Source organism: Delphinapterus leucas, chromosome 5 (genome assembly GCF_059928025.1).
Source record: "Delphinapterus leucas isolate spDelLeu-1000000601 "Yukka" chromosome 5, BTC_Dleu_Yukka2, whole genome shotgun sequence".
In the NCBI taxonomy this organism is placed as follows: Eukaryota; Metazoa; Chordata; class Mammalia; order Artiodactyla; family Monodontidae; genus Delphinapterus; species Delphinapterus leucas.
The window spans coordinates 19,336,577-19,353,105 of record NC_143133.1 but is presented as its reverse complement, the minus strand read 5'-3'; the positions used below and the strand labels follow the sequence as shown (position 1 = coordinate 19,353,105).

Sequence of the window (16,529 nt, the reverse complement as noted above, 5' to 3'; positions counted from 1 at the left end):
TCAATCTTTTTAGCTATCTTCCAAACAGGATGTTAGAGGAACAAAAACTGAACATTCTACCATAGGAATGACTAACCAAGGACAAGCACAGACAAATCTTACAATGAAGCAAGATAATGTAACAATTAAAGGCCTTCAGGCTAATGTTAGCATACCAAAGGTAAAAATTTAATATTTAAACAAGTTTTCCTGAAAGAGAATATTTTGGTGGTTTTTATCCTTTGTATTTATTATATTAAACTGAATGGTGGTAGAATAGATTATAATATCAAAAATATATATTTTATTTCCTTGATGATCTAATGTAACATTTAATGTAATGTAAATAGTTTACTTAAGCAGAATGTTGGGTAATATTTACTAAAATAATTCACATTGATCCAGTAAGAATTTAATTATTATTTTATGAGAGTTTATAAGCTTCTCCTTCATTACTCTCATACACATAGATATGCCATTTCTAATGGTAGTTTTTCATTTTCCTATATATCTTATGTTTAAGTGATAACTTTTTACTTTTCTACTCTGAATTATGTGACATTTTGTGTGTTAGGTGAACTTATGTTTGTTACAAGCCTCAGTGGAAGAATCTCCGAGTACAGCTCCTAGTAGAAGTGTGACTCATGTTTCCTTAGTAGCACTGTGTTTTGACAGAATTGCTACACAAGTTCGTATGAACAGGTAAGAAAGAGTTTATTAATTTGAGCCATGACTATCTTGCTGGATGTAAAAACAAGCTTTAACCATCCTTTTAATACATTTCGGAAAATTCTAATGTTAAAACTCAGAACTGGTATTGGAATTTCAAATCTCACTTTAAGATTAGCAAAGTAGGTTTTAAAAAGTTTGTACTGTTTTTATTCATACTATCTTTTAGTCACTGAAGAATTTGTTATTAATATTGGTTTAATTAAAATAGTGGATTTTAAAAAAAATACTAGTTAAATGTTTTTACTGAACTATGTATTATTTAAATGTTAACCATCATACTCTTTCTTTTTTCATAAAGAGGTGTGGTTGAAGAGACTTCAAACAGTGCAGACCCTGGTAGAACATCAAATTTTGATAGGTATGTTCATGCCACTAAGATGCAGCCTCAGTCATCAGGATCTCTCAGATCAAACGCTGGAGCGGAAAAAGGCAAAGAGATTGCAGCCAAGTTAAACATTCATCGAGTTCATGGGCAACTGAGGGGTCTTGATACAACGGGTAGGAGTCTACAACATATTTTTCTTTGACGTGTATAAATGTAAGAGGATTTTGCAAAAGGAAACATAATTTTTTTTCCTTTGAAGTTTGCTACAATTTGAGTATTTTATCAATATAAGAAAGAGAAAGGTGTTTCTGTATATATTGAACACATAGTATTTAACTATTCATTACTCACATTCTACGCAGGATGGAAGGTAAACTTTGGTGGGAAGGTGGGTGGTATGGCCCCAAATTAGAAACTGCTTCTATCTCGCATCTGTTTTCTTCATGGTATCTGTTTGCTCACTGTAGAACACAGAGAGTATGATCTTTATAGTCTTTCTTTCTTTTTAAAATCATCCTGTAGGCACAGCTTTGTTAGAAAGAATTAATAGTGGTATCAAAAGCAGGTAGTCAGATCTGTAAAATATAGCAGCAATAAGAATAATAGACATGGCTGTGCTTCTTAATATCTTTGAAGAATTTTTAATGAACTGAGGAAATTATCATAGTTGACTGCTACATGAAAGGTGGGAACCAAAGCTGGATTTGTAAAATGATCTCTAAAGAGCTAGAAGAAAACTTAGTTCAGACGTAAACAAGTTATCTCTGGGTGGTAAATTTACATGTGTTTTTTTTATCTTCTTTTTGCTTTTCTGTATTCATTAGCTGTAATCAGAGAAAGAAATGAAAAAACAGTAAGATAAACTAAAAATCTCTGCCAGACACTCAGGACGTTGGCTCCCATATTGCATATTGAAAGGGATGGAATTATGGCAATATCTGTGATGAATTGTTATATAAAATATGTTAGCATAAAGCAATCTTTGAGTGAAAGCTATAGTTTTCCTGGAAAATAATGTTTTTCCTAAGGCTAGGTAATTAATTAAAATAATTTTTTATTTTGTAAAATGATGAGAAAGTATTTAAAAATAGTTTACTATGAAGCTGAATTATTCAGGAACTTTTTAAGTTTAGATTTTTAGAGTACCCTATGATCTCTCAGAAATGAATTTATCCTGTCTCTGAGCACTTATCTATTAATTATGGAATCTTCTTTTCTCCCTCTAACTTCAACATGATTCTGGCACTTTTTAAGTAGTATGACATTAGGCAGCACTATTTTAGAAATTGGTTGGTTCATTTATTTATTTTTCTTTTTGACAGAATACTAAGATATCTTTTAAGACAACCACTGTGCCACATGCTTACATTATTTGTTGTTTTTAAAAAATATACAAACCTCTGTCTTTAAAAATGGTCATTTTGTTTTCTTTTGATAATAGATATTGGTACCTGTGCCATCACTGCTATCCCCTTTGAGAAGTCCAAAGTTTTATTTACTCTTGAAGAGTTGGATGAGTTTGCTTTTGTGGATGAAACTGATCAGCAAGCTGTTCCAGATGTAACTCGAATAGGTCCCAGCCAAGAAAAATGGGGTTGGATAATGTTTGAATGTGGACTTGAAAATTTAACCATAAAAGGTAAGCTTTTTATAAAAATTTCTGCTTAAGTGGGGAACAAATTGGCCACACATTGCTGAAAAGTTTTGAACAATCATGACTTTCAGTAACCTGAATCAGCATATTCATGCAGAAAGTGTGGCATCTGGGATTATTTACTAGGAGTGGGTGCCCCATCCCAATTGCGTAAGTGGAGCTTAATGAAATTATTGTGTGATTCAAAACTAGCAGAGCATCTAGACATGTAAAATGCCTGAGCAAAGCAGTGCATAGTTCAGAAAAAATTCTCAAATAAAATATAAAGCCTCTTAACTTTTGGAAGTTTGCATCTTTGGAAACTGGATCTTTGACTAGTAGAGCCTTGCCATATACGATGAAAATACTGTAAATCCTTTATTCAGCGATACTGACTTATATTTATTTTCTTTTACATTACTGACTAATACATTAAAATAGGAAAGCTGAATTGTGTATAAGACTTCTAGGCTTAGTTATATATAATAGTAGTGTATATGCCTGTAATTCCTTACCTGATATTGCAATATTATATCACTTTATAGATAAGGGCAAAGTTTTGGTGAGAAAAAAATCTTCATGAGATTTTTATTTTTTATTTTTATGGATATGATAGAGACAGCATTGAGACACCCAGTGTTTTTAATAAATAAATTCTTTCACTTGTATAGGAGGAAGACAGTCTGGTGCTGTTTTATATAATACTTTTGGAACTATGGGTAAAGCTAATGTCACGGAAGGGGGTGGAGTGCTGACATCCAATAATTCTTCTGATTCTCCAACTGGCAGCGGCTATAATACTGATGTCTCTGATGATAATCTTCCTTGTGACCGAACAAGCCCTTCTTCAGACTTAAATGGAAATTCTGTTTCCGATGAACAAGTTGGTGAATTTCTAATAATAATAATGATTTGGGAAAATAAAATAGAAAACTACATACCTAATTCACATTTAATTTCTGGAGTATATTTCCTTGTCTTTCCATGTTGTGGATTTTGCTTCAATGGTAGCCAAGGCATTTTGGTGATTATACTCTACTAGAGTATAATTGCTAAAATGTAGGCACCATATTATAGATATATTTATATCTGTCATAGTACCTAGCATAATATTTTGCTTATGTTAAGTACTTAATTATATTTGTTGAATTAATGAATTAATAGAATTTCAGAAAGGCAGGCTTTATTTTTATCTTATTTGAAGGATTTTAGCAGAACTCATTTTTTAAATAAACAGTTTTGTTATTGGTAGTATTTCATGTAAGTTTAAATATTTTTGTCAATATCTACCTATTTCATTTGGAAGCCTGAAGAACACCTTACATGCAACTCATATTTTTTCATATTTTTATTGTATAATTTCATGGTGATGAATATAGTAACAGCAATAATGAAAATATTCAAAATTCTAGACTACAGAATAGTTGTACTACTACCTGATTGGTGACCTTGGGCACATTATTATTTTTTATTTTATTTTTTTTACTGTCTCCTATGTTTCTGAAATAGGAGTACTCTAATGATATTGACCTAGAGTTGTGGAGGTTGAAGGAGGCAGTACATATGAAAGACTTAACTCGGTGTCTACAGCATAGAAAGAACTTGGTAAATGTTGTTCTTAAACACACATAACACTTCTGATCATTTGGAAATTAGATCAATTGAAGAGGAAAGAAACCACCTTTTAACTAAGAAATGTGTCTTGGGTATCTAGTATGCATTGGCAAATCACTCCTGAACCCAGGTTTCTGGGAATTTATTTTTGAAAAGTTTATTTTGATTTGATGCATAGTAAAGGGTTTTAATCACAGTTTTCTTGTGAGGTCTTTGGAAGTATTTGAGAGCTGGGTGGGGATTAGCACTTCGATTAAGGAAATTAAAATATATAGCAGCTGCTCACTGAACAAAGAGCTCGGAAGAACCTATCTGTTCTTTCCTTCTCCTTCACCTTCTAAAATACTTGACAGAAACTCAGGTATCTTCCTGAATCTCTCTGATCCTGTTCTCCTTGGTGGAAGTCCTCGAATTGTGTAACGTTGCTTTCTTTTGGTTCTCTGACTTTTCTTGGTCCATCTCCTTATGCAGTTCATTGTCCTTCATAAATGTGGGTGTCCCCCCATGTTCTGTTCTTGGCTACCCTTCTTGCTCTTTGTCCACTCCCTCACTTGTTTCATTTCCTAGTCCAGGTCCATAATTTGATGACACTGCTCTTTCCCATCAGTTATGCCTTCCGCATCAGCCCTTTACCTGAGCTTCAGAATTGTATCCAATGGCCTTTTAGATATCATCATTTAGATGTGCCGTAGGCACCAAAAATTCAGTCAGTCTAAAACCAAGTTTTTTGTTACTTTGCTTCACATGTTGTTATAAGTACTTGCTTATTATCTACAAGCCCCTCTCCCGTTTTTTTTTGTTGTTGTTTGTTTGTTTGTTTTTTGCGGTACGCGGGCCTCTCACTGTTGTGGCCTCACCCGTTGCGGAGCACAGGCTCCAGACGCGCAGGCTCAGCGGCCATGGTTCACGGGCCCAGCCGTTCCGTGGCATGTGGCATCTTCCCAGACCGGGTCACGAACCTGTGTCTCCTGCATCGGCAGGCGAACTCTCAACCACTGCGCCACCAGGGAAGCCCCCCCCCTCCCCTTTTATAAAGTTCAAGTTCCTCTGGACTGTCTTCTGTGTATTTGTATATGCTCAGTTGCCTGGCTCACAGCCCTTGTCTGAAATCCGTGGGCCAGATGTATTTGAGAATTCAGGTTTTTTTTCTTTAAAAGAAAGGTAATATGCCGTAGCCCTATATTGCCCCTCTCCCCTTCCCTCTCCCTACTGATAACCACTAGTTTGTTCTCTATATCTGTGAGTCTGCTTCTTTTTTTGCTATATTCACTAGTTTGCTGTATTTTTTAGATTCCATTATAAATGATTAAGACGTGCAAACTATTATGTATAAGCTACAAGGATATATTATACAACACAGGGAATATAGCCAATATTTTATAGTAACTATAAATGGAGTATAACCTTTAAAAATTGTGAGTCACTGTATTGTACTCCTGTAACATACAATATTGTACATCAACTATACTTCAATAAAAAAATAAAATAAAGGTAATATGGTGTGTGTATAAGCTACGTAAACTCCTAGTGGAATCTGAGATAGCACTACATCTTGAAATATTTGAATATTTCTACAGCAAGACATGAATGAAAACACCAAGTGGGATAAATAGTCTCTTACAAGTTCATATCAGATTTTGATGCCACAAAAACAGATTTAGATTTTCAGAATGTTGTGGATTTTGGAATTGCAGATATGGGAATGTGGACTTATATTTAGTGCCTGCTGACTTTAAAATTACTAGGGTCTATGGTTCACATTGTCTTGTAACATTTAGGATTTAAAGCTGTTTTGTGGATACTTTTCATTCCGCAGTCATCCCACAAGAAAATGCCAATCTTTTCTTTATTTTGACCAAGAATATCTAAAAATGAATTAGAAACCTATTAAACAGATATAACAGGCAATGGATTTTGTTTGTTTCTTTAATATTATGCTTCTTACCTCCCTGCATTCTGAAGAGTGGTGATTACATGTTTAAAAAGTATTATTCCTATTTCTCAATACAGATTCAGATTACTAGCATCCAGGATAACTAAGAATTTTTTATTGTATAGTGTTATTTATTTGAACATAGGCTATAATAGTATTTCTTATGGCACTTTATTTGGAAGTTTGAAATATTCTATTAAGATAGAATGGAAAATAGATTGCAGTAGGAAGCAGAAGACCTTAATGCTGTCACTCATTCTCCAACTTAATAGTTGTATGACCTCTGGCAAGTCATAAAACTTCTTTCTCTCATCTAGGAAAAGACACAGTATCCCTAAACAAATGTGACTGAATGAAGTGATTGAGAGAAACACTTTAGTTCTAAGATCTCTGATTTATGGTTCGTTACAATGCAGTGTTTTTCAGACTGTGCTCCTTGGAGCTTCAAGGATCCATAGGTATTTCTCAGAATAAGGATTAGGCCGAGCAAGGTTTATGTTACCTGTTTTATATCACGGTGTTATTATCTGTAGAACTTGATTTGATAGAAAGGTTTTGTTCGTAAAACACTCTGTGCTAGTGGTTTTAAGGGACTATACATTAATGTTTTTGGTACCCTGTTTTATATAGGATGAAGGAGTTGAATCTGATGATTTGAAAAAAGATCTACCTTTAATGCCTCCACCTCCAGATTCCTGTAGCATGAAGTTGACCATCAAGGAAATTTGGTTTAGTTTTGCAGCTCCCACCAATGTGAGATCTCCTGCACATGCATTTTCTAGGTAAAAAGTTTTAAAAATATATTACTATCCCTTGATGTTTCTTTATTTTAAGTAACATACAATTCTGTTTCATGTATTTTCTGAATTGTTTTTCTGATATATCTAGTATTAGGGTTGCCAGTTTCTTTTCCATCTTTCCTACTTCATACTTTCTATAGACATTATTCCCAATTTGTTTGACCCTACTTCTTTCCTAGGGTTTTAGTTTTATTTTTACATGTCACCCTGCCATAAGCTTTTTATATACTCTTTTCACCTCTAACAGACTTTTATATTTTTCTTTATTTTCTGTTATCTATTCTTTGCATTTCCTACTTATATGTTCAGAATTTATCTAGTGGTCAAAAGGAAAGGTAATTTTGCCTAACTAAAATAGCCACTAAGTACAGTAGATATGGGAGATTGTTTGAAATACAAACCTTAACACTTGTTTTTATAATTTTTTTTTTTCATTTTAAAAGGCAGCTAAACCTTTTAAGCACTGCAACTCCAGCTGTTGGTGCATGGCTTGTTCCCATTGATCAACTCAAGTCATCCTTAAACAAATTAGAAACCGAGGGAACCTTGAGAATTTGTGCTGTCATGGGATGCATAATGACAGAAGCGTTAGAGGTATGTCTTTCAACAATACAAGGTATCATACAAAGTTTATTATTGAAAATGATCCCTTATTATCATTGCTGGAAAACATCAGACCTGCAAGTTCTTAATTTCTAGATATCTTTTGTTTGTTGTATCTTTGCTGTGTCATTCTGAATCTGTTGTTTTGCTTTTTACAGAATAAAAGTGTACATTTTCCCTTAAGAAGTAAATACAACAGACTTACAAAAGTTGCCCGCTTTCTCCAAGAAAATCCTTCATGTTTACTGTGTAATATACTACATCACTACCTGCACCAGGCAAATTACTCCATCATTGATGACGCTACAATGGTGAGTTACCGGAATCATGTTAGCTTTAAAAAAGCCTCTATTCTGTTGAGTAGCCGTTGACCCACAAGGTTTGAGATGAGTATGGGAAGTCCAAAGGAGAAATGTGGTTAGATATCCAGGCTATTGACAAGATTGGGCTCAAATTAATGGTTTGGCAGTTGCCAGCATGAAAGGGTTAGAAGCTGCGGATATGGATGAGCCTTCTAGGGATGATATGTTGAGTGAGAAACTGGTCAGGGATGGAGCCCTGATAAATACCAAAATTAAAGGAGCATGGAGAGGGTGCATAGAGGTACACAGAGTGCTGAGGAGGGAAAAGAAGAGGTAGAAGGACCAGGAAAGAAGGTTTTAGAAACCAAAGGTATAAAGAATTTCAAGCAAGAGAGTAATCATTAGAGTCAAATTTCACAGAAATGTTTAATAAAATAAGGACTAATTAATGATTGAGGGGGGAATATGTAAGTGTACGAATAAATACAGTATATCTCTGCACTAGAAAAGCACTATGGAAGCACATGATTAGAGGCTTAGAGCTTGAGGACCTCCCTCTCCTCTCCAAGTTTCTGGTCAATAGGGAATACACAGGAAGCTTTAGCCAAATTAGTAATCAGTGTATCAGTATTATTAATGGTCAGTCAAGCTCCTGATAACCTCTAATGAAAGAAACTGGAGTAAATTATGGATTTCATAAAGGTATTTAGACCTGAGGCTGGTATAGTGCTTTCTACTCCCACCCTGTGAATTGAAGACTGGGAGATCCACAGTGCAAGTTTAACTTGCCCATCTAGTCACAGGCAGGCATTTCCCACGGATGGATGCTCTGCCGGGATATGGTTTCCATGTAAGAGGAAGAAACACAAGATGACCCTCCTTACTTGAGTTTAGGAATGAAAGGACAGGCTAAGGGGCCTGATGTTCCTCAGAAAGTAAATGAGGTGATTCCTGCCACCTAGTAAATGGCTCTCTTCAGTCAAAGCTATTATTCCTAATACAAGGAATTGTAGGAAAGGGGAGAGGAGTTGCATATTTTCTCCTTAGGCTAAGGCTCCAATAGGCAAATTTTCTTTCGTAAAATCACCGCCACGTGGAATAAAATATATTCTAAATTATGTAATTCTTACTGATCATATATTTAAGTTTCAAAGCAGTTACAAATCCTTCTATGTCTGTCATTTAACTATAGTAATTTATTAATTTTTTAATGTTAAAATAGAGGTGGTTACCTAATCTTTGAAAGAAATAATTTCCTCTTTGCTTGATGAATATTCCAGGTAGCACAAAATACATTTAATTCTTCAGTTGAGCGAAGCAGGTGAAGTGCTTTGAATGCTTCTTAAGGAGAATCCCACTTTACTCCCCATGTTTAGTCTCTTATTTACCTGGTTCTGCTGGGTTGTTTATGATAGAAAGATGCAACATTGTGTTTAGCGATTGAGTTCTATAGTCAGCTTGAGATAGTGACTCTCCTGTGTAAACTTGGACAAATTACTCAACATATAAATTCCAGTTTCCTCATCTCTAAGTGGGAGTTATGAGATTTAAATGAATAAATGTATGCAGAACACTTAAATAGTAACTATTATTGTTACAGTAAGATTACTCGTAACCACGTCATTGTTGTTACAGAGTGATGGCCTTCCTGCTTTGGTAACTTTAAAGAAAGGTTTAGTTGCACTGGCAAGGCAGTGGATGAAGTTTATTGTAGTGACACCAGCCTTTAAAGGAGTGAGTTTACATCGACCAGCTCAGCCCCTGAAACCTCAATCAGCTGTGCACTATGATCATGAAGATGGGCTTGGGCTGGACAATGGAGGTGGTCTTCAAAGTGATACCAGTGCTGATGGAGCAGAATTTGAATTTGATGCAGGTAATTTTGTAAATATTTTTGCTAGATACTATGTACTTGGTAACCTAATACTTGTGATAATTTTAATAATTTTTGTCCCAAATTTGAAATGTCATGGCTTAATTATACAACTATGATTTGTATTAGTCCAAATAAGTGGTAATAATGTTGGAATCTTTATACAGACTTGACTTCTAAGTTTAATTTTGTGAAATACAGAAGATTTCTTCTCCTAATCTATCCAGTACAATTAACAGACATCTTTGTATAACTAGAATGTTTTGAATGAAACACATGAATTTCTTTTTGAAATTTATATTTTTATTTGTCTATTTATCATGCTCCCTATACCAGTCTTTTAAAGATTTGAACTTTACCTGTTGCCTGTTTGATTCTGAATTTGTATAATGTTTAGAGGTATGCATTCAGCCCACAATTCTGTCATTATAATGACTGTGCCAGAACATAGGCAGTAGATAATGCATTACAGAAATATACATGCATACTTAAATGCTTTTTCAAAGGATAATTTTTATTATCATGATATATAGTACTCAATGAAAATTTATCTTGTGATATTTTGAAAAAAAATTAAAAGTACCATGGAAAAGGGTAGTAGTCTTAAAATTAGAGCTTTCAGAACATTTACATATAATACTTTACCAAGCTTTTAAAAAATAAATTAGAAAAACTTTGTATTTAACAAATAAATATATTATGTGTAATAGGCTGGATTTTATTATTTAAAAAAATTTCAAGTCTACCCCAAAATTGAAAGAATAGTGCAGTAAACATCCCTTCTAATTATCTGCAAATGCCTAGGTTAATCTGTGAACATTTTGTACTTTCTTCAGCATAGTTGAATTAGTTTTTGATCTCTGTGCCATTTGGGTGACATGTGAAAGTCTGAGCAGAAGCTGTTTGTTCCTTTCTTGAGACTGAGTGAGAAGACTGGGGTTTGAAGAATAAAAGACAGAAGAGTGAATGTTATAGCAGAGTGCACAATTAGTTTTTCAAGAAATATGAAAAGTTGAGTTTAGTTATACCACCAGGAACATTGGAGTTGTTGTTTCAAGATTATATGATAATCTATAGCCCACTTATTGTTTTGAACTGTTTCAGCCACAGTCAGTGAACACACAATGCTGCTGGAGGGAACAGCCAACCGGCCTCCACCTGGTAGCTCTGGACCTGTAACTGGAGCTGAGATAATGAGGAAACTATCTAAGACTCATACCCATAGTGACTCTGCATTAAAAATAAAGGTACATTGTTGCTGCCTTTGGTTAGAGTTACTTAGACTTACAGAGAAGACCTAAACTTTTGTTATCTCAAATGTAAATATTAGGTATTTGCCCTAAATATTCAAGTAGTGTTTTTATGTTGAAATTAACATGATTAGTAACTTTTAGTTTACACATTTCTTTGAAAATTATATCAACAGTCAGTAATTAATATTGAACAAGGACTACTTTAACTACCAAGCCTTAGGGCTCTCTTTTCAACTTATTGAATATTGTATTCAATAAAAAACAATATTGAAATGTTGATCAGCTTACAGTTATTAGTTTTAATGAGAAGTTTTATAGGTAGTACATGATCAAAATACAGTTTGAGTTAAGCTAGTTTTATGACTTTAATTACATTTTTTTTTGTTTTAAGAAATTTAACCAGTGCTTGATAAAATAAGACATATGGATAGCAGAGTGGTTGACTGCCACTCAGGAGTCAGACTGCCTTGGTTTCAATCCTGCCCCTGCCACTTAATTGCTTTGTGACTAAAGTTTTTAACTGCACTGTGTGTCAGTTTCCTCATATGTTAAAAATGGAGATTATAATAGTAACCTCCTTCAGAAGGTTGCCGTAAGAAATAATGGAGTTGATACATGAAAAATGCTTAGAACAATACCTGGCTCATAGTAAGCACTTAGTAAGTTATTTGCTGTTGTTGTGAGTTACTTATTTTTTGGTAGTTTCATTTTCTAAGCACTGAAAACAGTAAATAGTTAATATTTTAACTTCCGTTGACAGTCTGGGTATAATCTTAAATTAATAATTAATACCAAGAATCCATTAGGTAAAGTGTATTTTTCACTATATTGAAATATAAAATTTCTACACAGAAAAAAAAAGTATTGTAAACAAAATGGAAAGACATATGACAAAGGGCTAATTTCCTAATGTGTAAAGATCTCTTCCTAATCACTAAAAAGGCACAACCAAATAGAAAATAAAGGCAGTTCACAGAGGAATTCATATACAAATATGAAAATGTATTCTCTTCTAATTAAAGAAACGTAAATGTAAAATAAAATGAGATTCCATTTCCACCTGTCAGGTTGAAAAATCTGAAAGTTTAATAGTATATGTTGGTGAAGATGTAAGAAAACAGACACTTTCATACGGTACTGGGTGGGAGTGTAAACTGGCATAACCTCTTTGAAGAACAGTTTGTCCATTTTTAAATGTAAAATTTTAAATGTAATGCCTTTTAGCAGTATGTCTGTGTCCGGGAAGTGTTTCTAAAGAAATGAATGATCATGAATGCTCAAGAACATGAGCACTTATGAGCTCATGAGCACCTCAAATGACTACTTGAGGACTAATAAATTAGTGTACCCTCATATGGATGCCTACTATGAAGACTTCAAAAAGATAAAGTAGGTCTCTAAGTGGATGTGGAATGATCACCAAAGTGCACTGGTTCAAGTAAAAATAAAGTATAGGACAATATGTATCTGTGTGTTAAAAAAGGATAAATATGTATATGTGTTTATATAGTCAAATTATTTATATAAGGATAGATAAGAAATGGTTAAGAGGACTTCTTGGGGAAAGGATCTAGTAGACTGGAGATCAGGAGATACTTTTTATTGACTAGTCTTTTGTGCTTTTGAAAGTTTTATTTTGTGTAAGTATTGTTCTTTTAATTAAAACATTTAATTTGATATACATTTTTTAAAGTTTGGGCTATAGGCTTATTTTATTTCTGCAGTATAGTTACAAGGCTGGGACACTTTTTTTTTTTTTTTTTTTTTTTTTTTTGCTGTACGCGGGCCTCTCACTGTTGTGGCCTCTCCCGTTGCGGAGCACAGGCTCCGGATGCGCAGGCTCAGCGGCCATGGCTCACGGGCCCAGCCACTCCGCGGCATGTGGGATCTTCCTGGACCGGGGCACGAACCCGTGTCCCCTCCATCGGCAGGCGGACTCTCAACCACTGCGCCACCAGGGAAGCCCATGGAACGCTTTAAATTCTCCACCCCTTAACCTGTCTCAGAATTTTTCCTGATTTACAGTTTTTCCAGACGCTCTGATCATATTTAGGTGTTTGCTAATTTTTTTAATTTTTATTTATTTTTTTATTTGGCTGTGTTGGGTCTTCGTTGTTGCGTGCGGGCTTTCTCTAGTTGTGGCGAGCAGGGGCTACTCTCCGTTGCAGTGCATGGGCTTCTCATTTGCGGTGGCTTGTCTTGTTATGGAGCTCGGGCTCTAGGCGCATGGGGTCAGTAGTTGTGGCTCGTGGGCTCTAGACTGCATGGTCAGTAGTTGCAGTGCACGGGCTTAGTTGCTCTGCGGCATGCGGGATCTTCCCAGACCAGGGATCAGACCCATGTCCCCTGCATTGGCAGGCGAATTCTTAACCACTGCATCACCAGGGAAGTCCCTAGGTGTTTTCTATAATGCTGTTCTCTCTCAGAAATGTTTTTGAGCATTCCTTTGTTTATGGATTACAGAAGTCCAAAGAATTGAAATTAAAAGTGCTTTGTTTCAGATCTCTGCTTTTCAGGATCTTTCTGTCTGCATGGTCTTTCTTTGTACTGTTTTAAACTGATCTGGAATTCCAGTCTTAGATGTGACAGAACAGATATAGATTGGACAATTGTGTAATTTTTGATTTTTTTGTTTTTCTTCAGAGAATTGCTGGAAATTCTTTTTGGTATATTAGAGCTTTACAGAGAATCAGGTCTTAACACAGAAATTATTATCAGAGTACCAAGAAATGATTATCAGAGTACCAAGAAGAGTAGTATAGTATGAAGAATTTTGGGATAGACATCTTAACCACCAGACTCCCTCTTCAGATTTTAAAGGGCATTAATCATTGTTAAAATTAAATGAATGATAATAAATGCTGTCCTTTGTATTGTACTGTAGAGTTATAAAACATTATTACATACATTTGGGATTCACCATAATTCTAATAGACACAAACTGTTTAGATAGACACAGTTGTTTTAATGTAAACAATAACTAGTAATAAAAACAGTGAGTAGTCACGGTTATCAGTAGTCATTTTTATGTGCATAAGAAAGAACCCCATGTTGTTCCTTTTATAGGGCATTCACCCGTATCATTCTCTGAGCTATACCAGTGGTGACACTGCCACAGATTCTCCGGTGCATGTGGGACGTACAGGCATGCCAGTTAAGGAGAGTCCAAGGAAGGAGAGCCTACTCAGCTACCTGACTGGAAGCTTCCCAAGCTTGCACAACCTCCTGGAAGGGACCCCTCAAAGAAGTAGTGCAGCGGTGAAAAGTAGCTCCCTAACGAGAACAGGTATATCCTTAGTTTTGACAATTATAAGCTTACTTCTGTGGGAGATTAAGAAAACAAAAACAGGACTTAACGTTTATTTAGATATATACTTTGGTTGCATACCTAGTCTTTTGTATTACACCTTATCTTTGAGAAAGTATTTTGGGAAACTGTTCTGCTTATAACTTGTTGGTGTCTCGTGCCCTTAGTTTGCATTTTTAAATTGCAACATTTACTATTACTATCAACCTAGGCATGGTGTGGAATCCTGTCTAGGCCAGCCAGCAGTGAATTTTTTCCCATTACGATAGCAATAAATTATTTATTAATGCCTTAATATCCAAATACCAGCATCGTGCAGTGAGTTTAAAGACATGCAAAAGGCAGATAATTTAACCTGACTTTTCAAAAAATAAATCACATTTTCTGCTCCTTAGTACATAAATAATACTATACTCAGTAAAACTTTATTTTCAGGAAACACAATGGCCACTGATATGTTATCTGAACACCCTTTGTTATCTGAACCATCATCTGTGAGTTTCTATAATTGGATGTCAAATGCTGTGGGTAATCGAGGAAGTGTGGTGCAAGAATCTCCTGTTACAAAATCAGGACACAATAGTCTCCCAACAGGTATTGAGCTATCACATTATTTTACTTAACCATCTAAGGGGTACATGTGAAGTTATGTTAAAATCCTGTTTTTCAGAGGATAGGTAAAAAAAATCTCAAACGTTTAAGTACTGTTTAGTTGAAATTGGCTCATTTATGAAATGCCTTTGCTAATATTGCAATTGAGAGAGTCGTAAGCAGTCTCTCAGTGTTCTTGTGGAAAGGCAAATATGTCAAATGCGAGATTATATATAATTTAAAGAGTTTAAAACTTCCATTTAATGTGTGTGGTTTAATTTTCAAAACACCAAGAGGAGGTAAATGAAAAAATGCAAAGTATAATTACAGCATCATGTACCTACAATACAGAAGATACTTTCAGCTTATCCAGAGTCCTCTGAGGCATAATGACAAGCATCTATATACTCTTTATACTTAAATATTTACTTAAATATTTAATTAAATCTGAAGGAGTACTAAAAGGAATAAAGTAAGATTCTTGCCCTCAAGGAGGGAAACAAATGAGGAAAATTTATTAATTTTAAAGGAATATTTATAAGTAGCAGAAAAACAGGCAAAGGATTCACAAAGAAATATTGGTGGCTATTTCCAATAACATAAATGGAGCCACTCTTTCTTTCCTATTCTTTGCTATCATTTTTTGTTTTTCCAAATTCACTAGATGCATTTATTATTTTACTGTAAAAATGTGTATATATTTTTTAAAAGAATATGTGAAGTAGCCTTTGAAACTAGTTACTGAGGGCAGCTGAAATTAATCTGTGTAACAGCTATAGGATCACTTGTAAATTTTCTTCAGACAAAAAATATGAAATTATGAAAAGTAGTTGATATATGACTACTTACTCAGTCCTTTTTTTTGCCAGTGCATGGACCACTTTTGAATCTGGAACTGATCCTAATTGTGACTCTTGAGAGCTCTAAGACGTGCTAATTCTTAGTATTGGCCCTTGGTTGAAGAAGATAGAAGGATGGTGCTTTTACCAGCTCTCAGCACTTTTCTGGAGCTAGTCTCACTACTTCATAGAGTTTAAATTTCAAAAGAACCAGAAAGGAACATTTCCTCTCTATCACAGGTCCTTTGCCTGGCGAGTTAAAGGATAAGGGGAGTGCAGAAGAAAGAAATGGTGCCATTTCATTTTTGTTCCACCTTGGGAAAGCATAGTGGGGAAGAAGTTTGTATGTGGGATTCTGTGACGCCTATGGCTTTTGTCCTGCTGCAGCTGCTTTTTGTAGCCCTGCTACTGTCTATAATTCTGTCCCTTACTGCAAAGCTGATGGGATATCAAATGCTTTTCAAAGATCTTCCAGCCCTAAAGTTTTATAGTTTGGAGTGACTGGCTCTAATACATACTTCCTGTACGAGGATGAGTGATATATTCTGAAAATAAAGTTTAATTTCATTTTCTATTAATAAATCATGTCTGTAAAATAACCTGAAAGTGCTATTTTTCCCCTTCTCAACTTAAATGGTCTGATAATACAATTATAATACAAGTTTCATAAGTTTACTTTGCTGTGCCCCTTTATGTTGTCTTCATTTCCCAGTAATTTAGATTTTATATTTGAACACTTGCCCTT

General features: G+C 34.7%; 1 protein-coding gene across 8 annotated transcripts in view; it reads left to right on the top strand.

The window, feature by feature from the left end:
- Positions 1-16,529, top strand: part of BLTP1 (bridge-like lipid transfer protein family member 1) — a 207,902-nt gene that overhangs the window by 107,513 nt on the left and 83,860 nt on the right. For all 8 annotated transcript variants that reach the window (XR_016393200.1, XM_089911536.1, XM_089911537.1 and 5 more), the window contains 12 exons: positions 14-160; positions 554-681; positions 1,010-1,209; positions 2,478-2,675; positions 3,341-3,552; positions 6,847-6,998; positions 7,460-7,610; positions 7,778-7,930; positions 9,557-9,797; positions 10,899-11,041; positions 14,114-14,333; positions 14,790-14,948. Coding sequence is in view for 7 of the 8 variants with exons in the window: in XM_089911536.1 (XP_089767662.1) it covers positions 14-160; positions 554-681; positions 1,010-1,209; positions 2,478-2,675; positions 3,341-3,552; positions 6,847-6,998; positions 7,460-7,610; positions 7,778-7,930; positions 9,557-9,797; positions 10,899-11,041; positions 14,114-14,333; positions 14,790-14,948 (2,104 nt within the window). In the remaining variant the exon portion in view is untranslated. The remainder of the gene's footprint in view (positions 1-13; positions 161-553; positions 682-1,009; positions 1,210-2,477; positions 2,676-3,340; positions 3,553-6,846; positions 6,999-7,459; positions 7,611-7,777; positions 7,931-9,556; positions 9,798-10,898; positions 11,042-14,113; positions 14,334-14,789; positions 14,949-16,529) is intronic.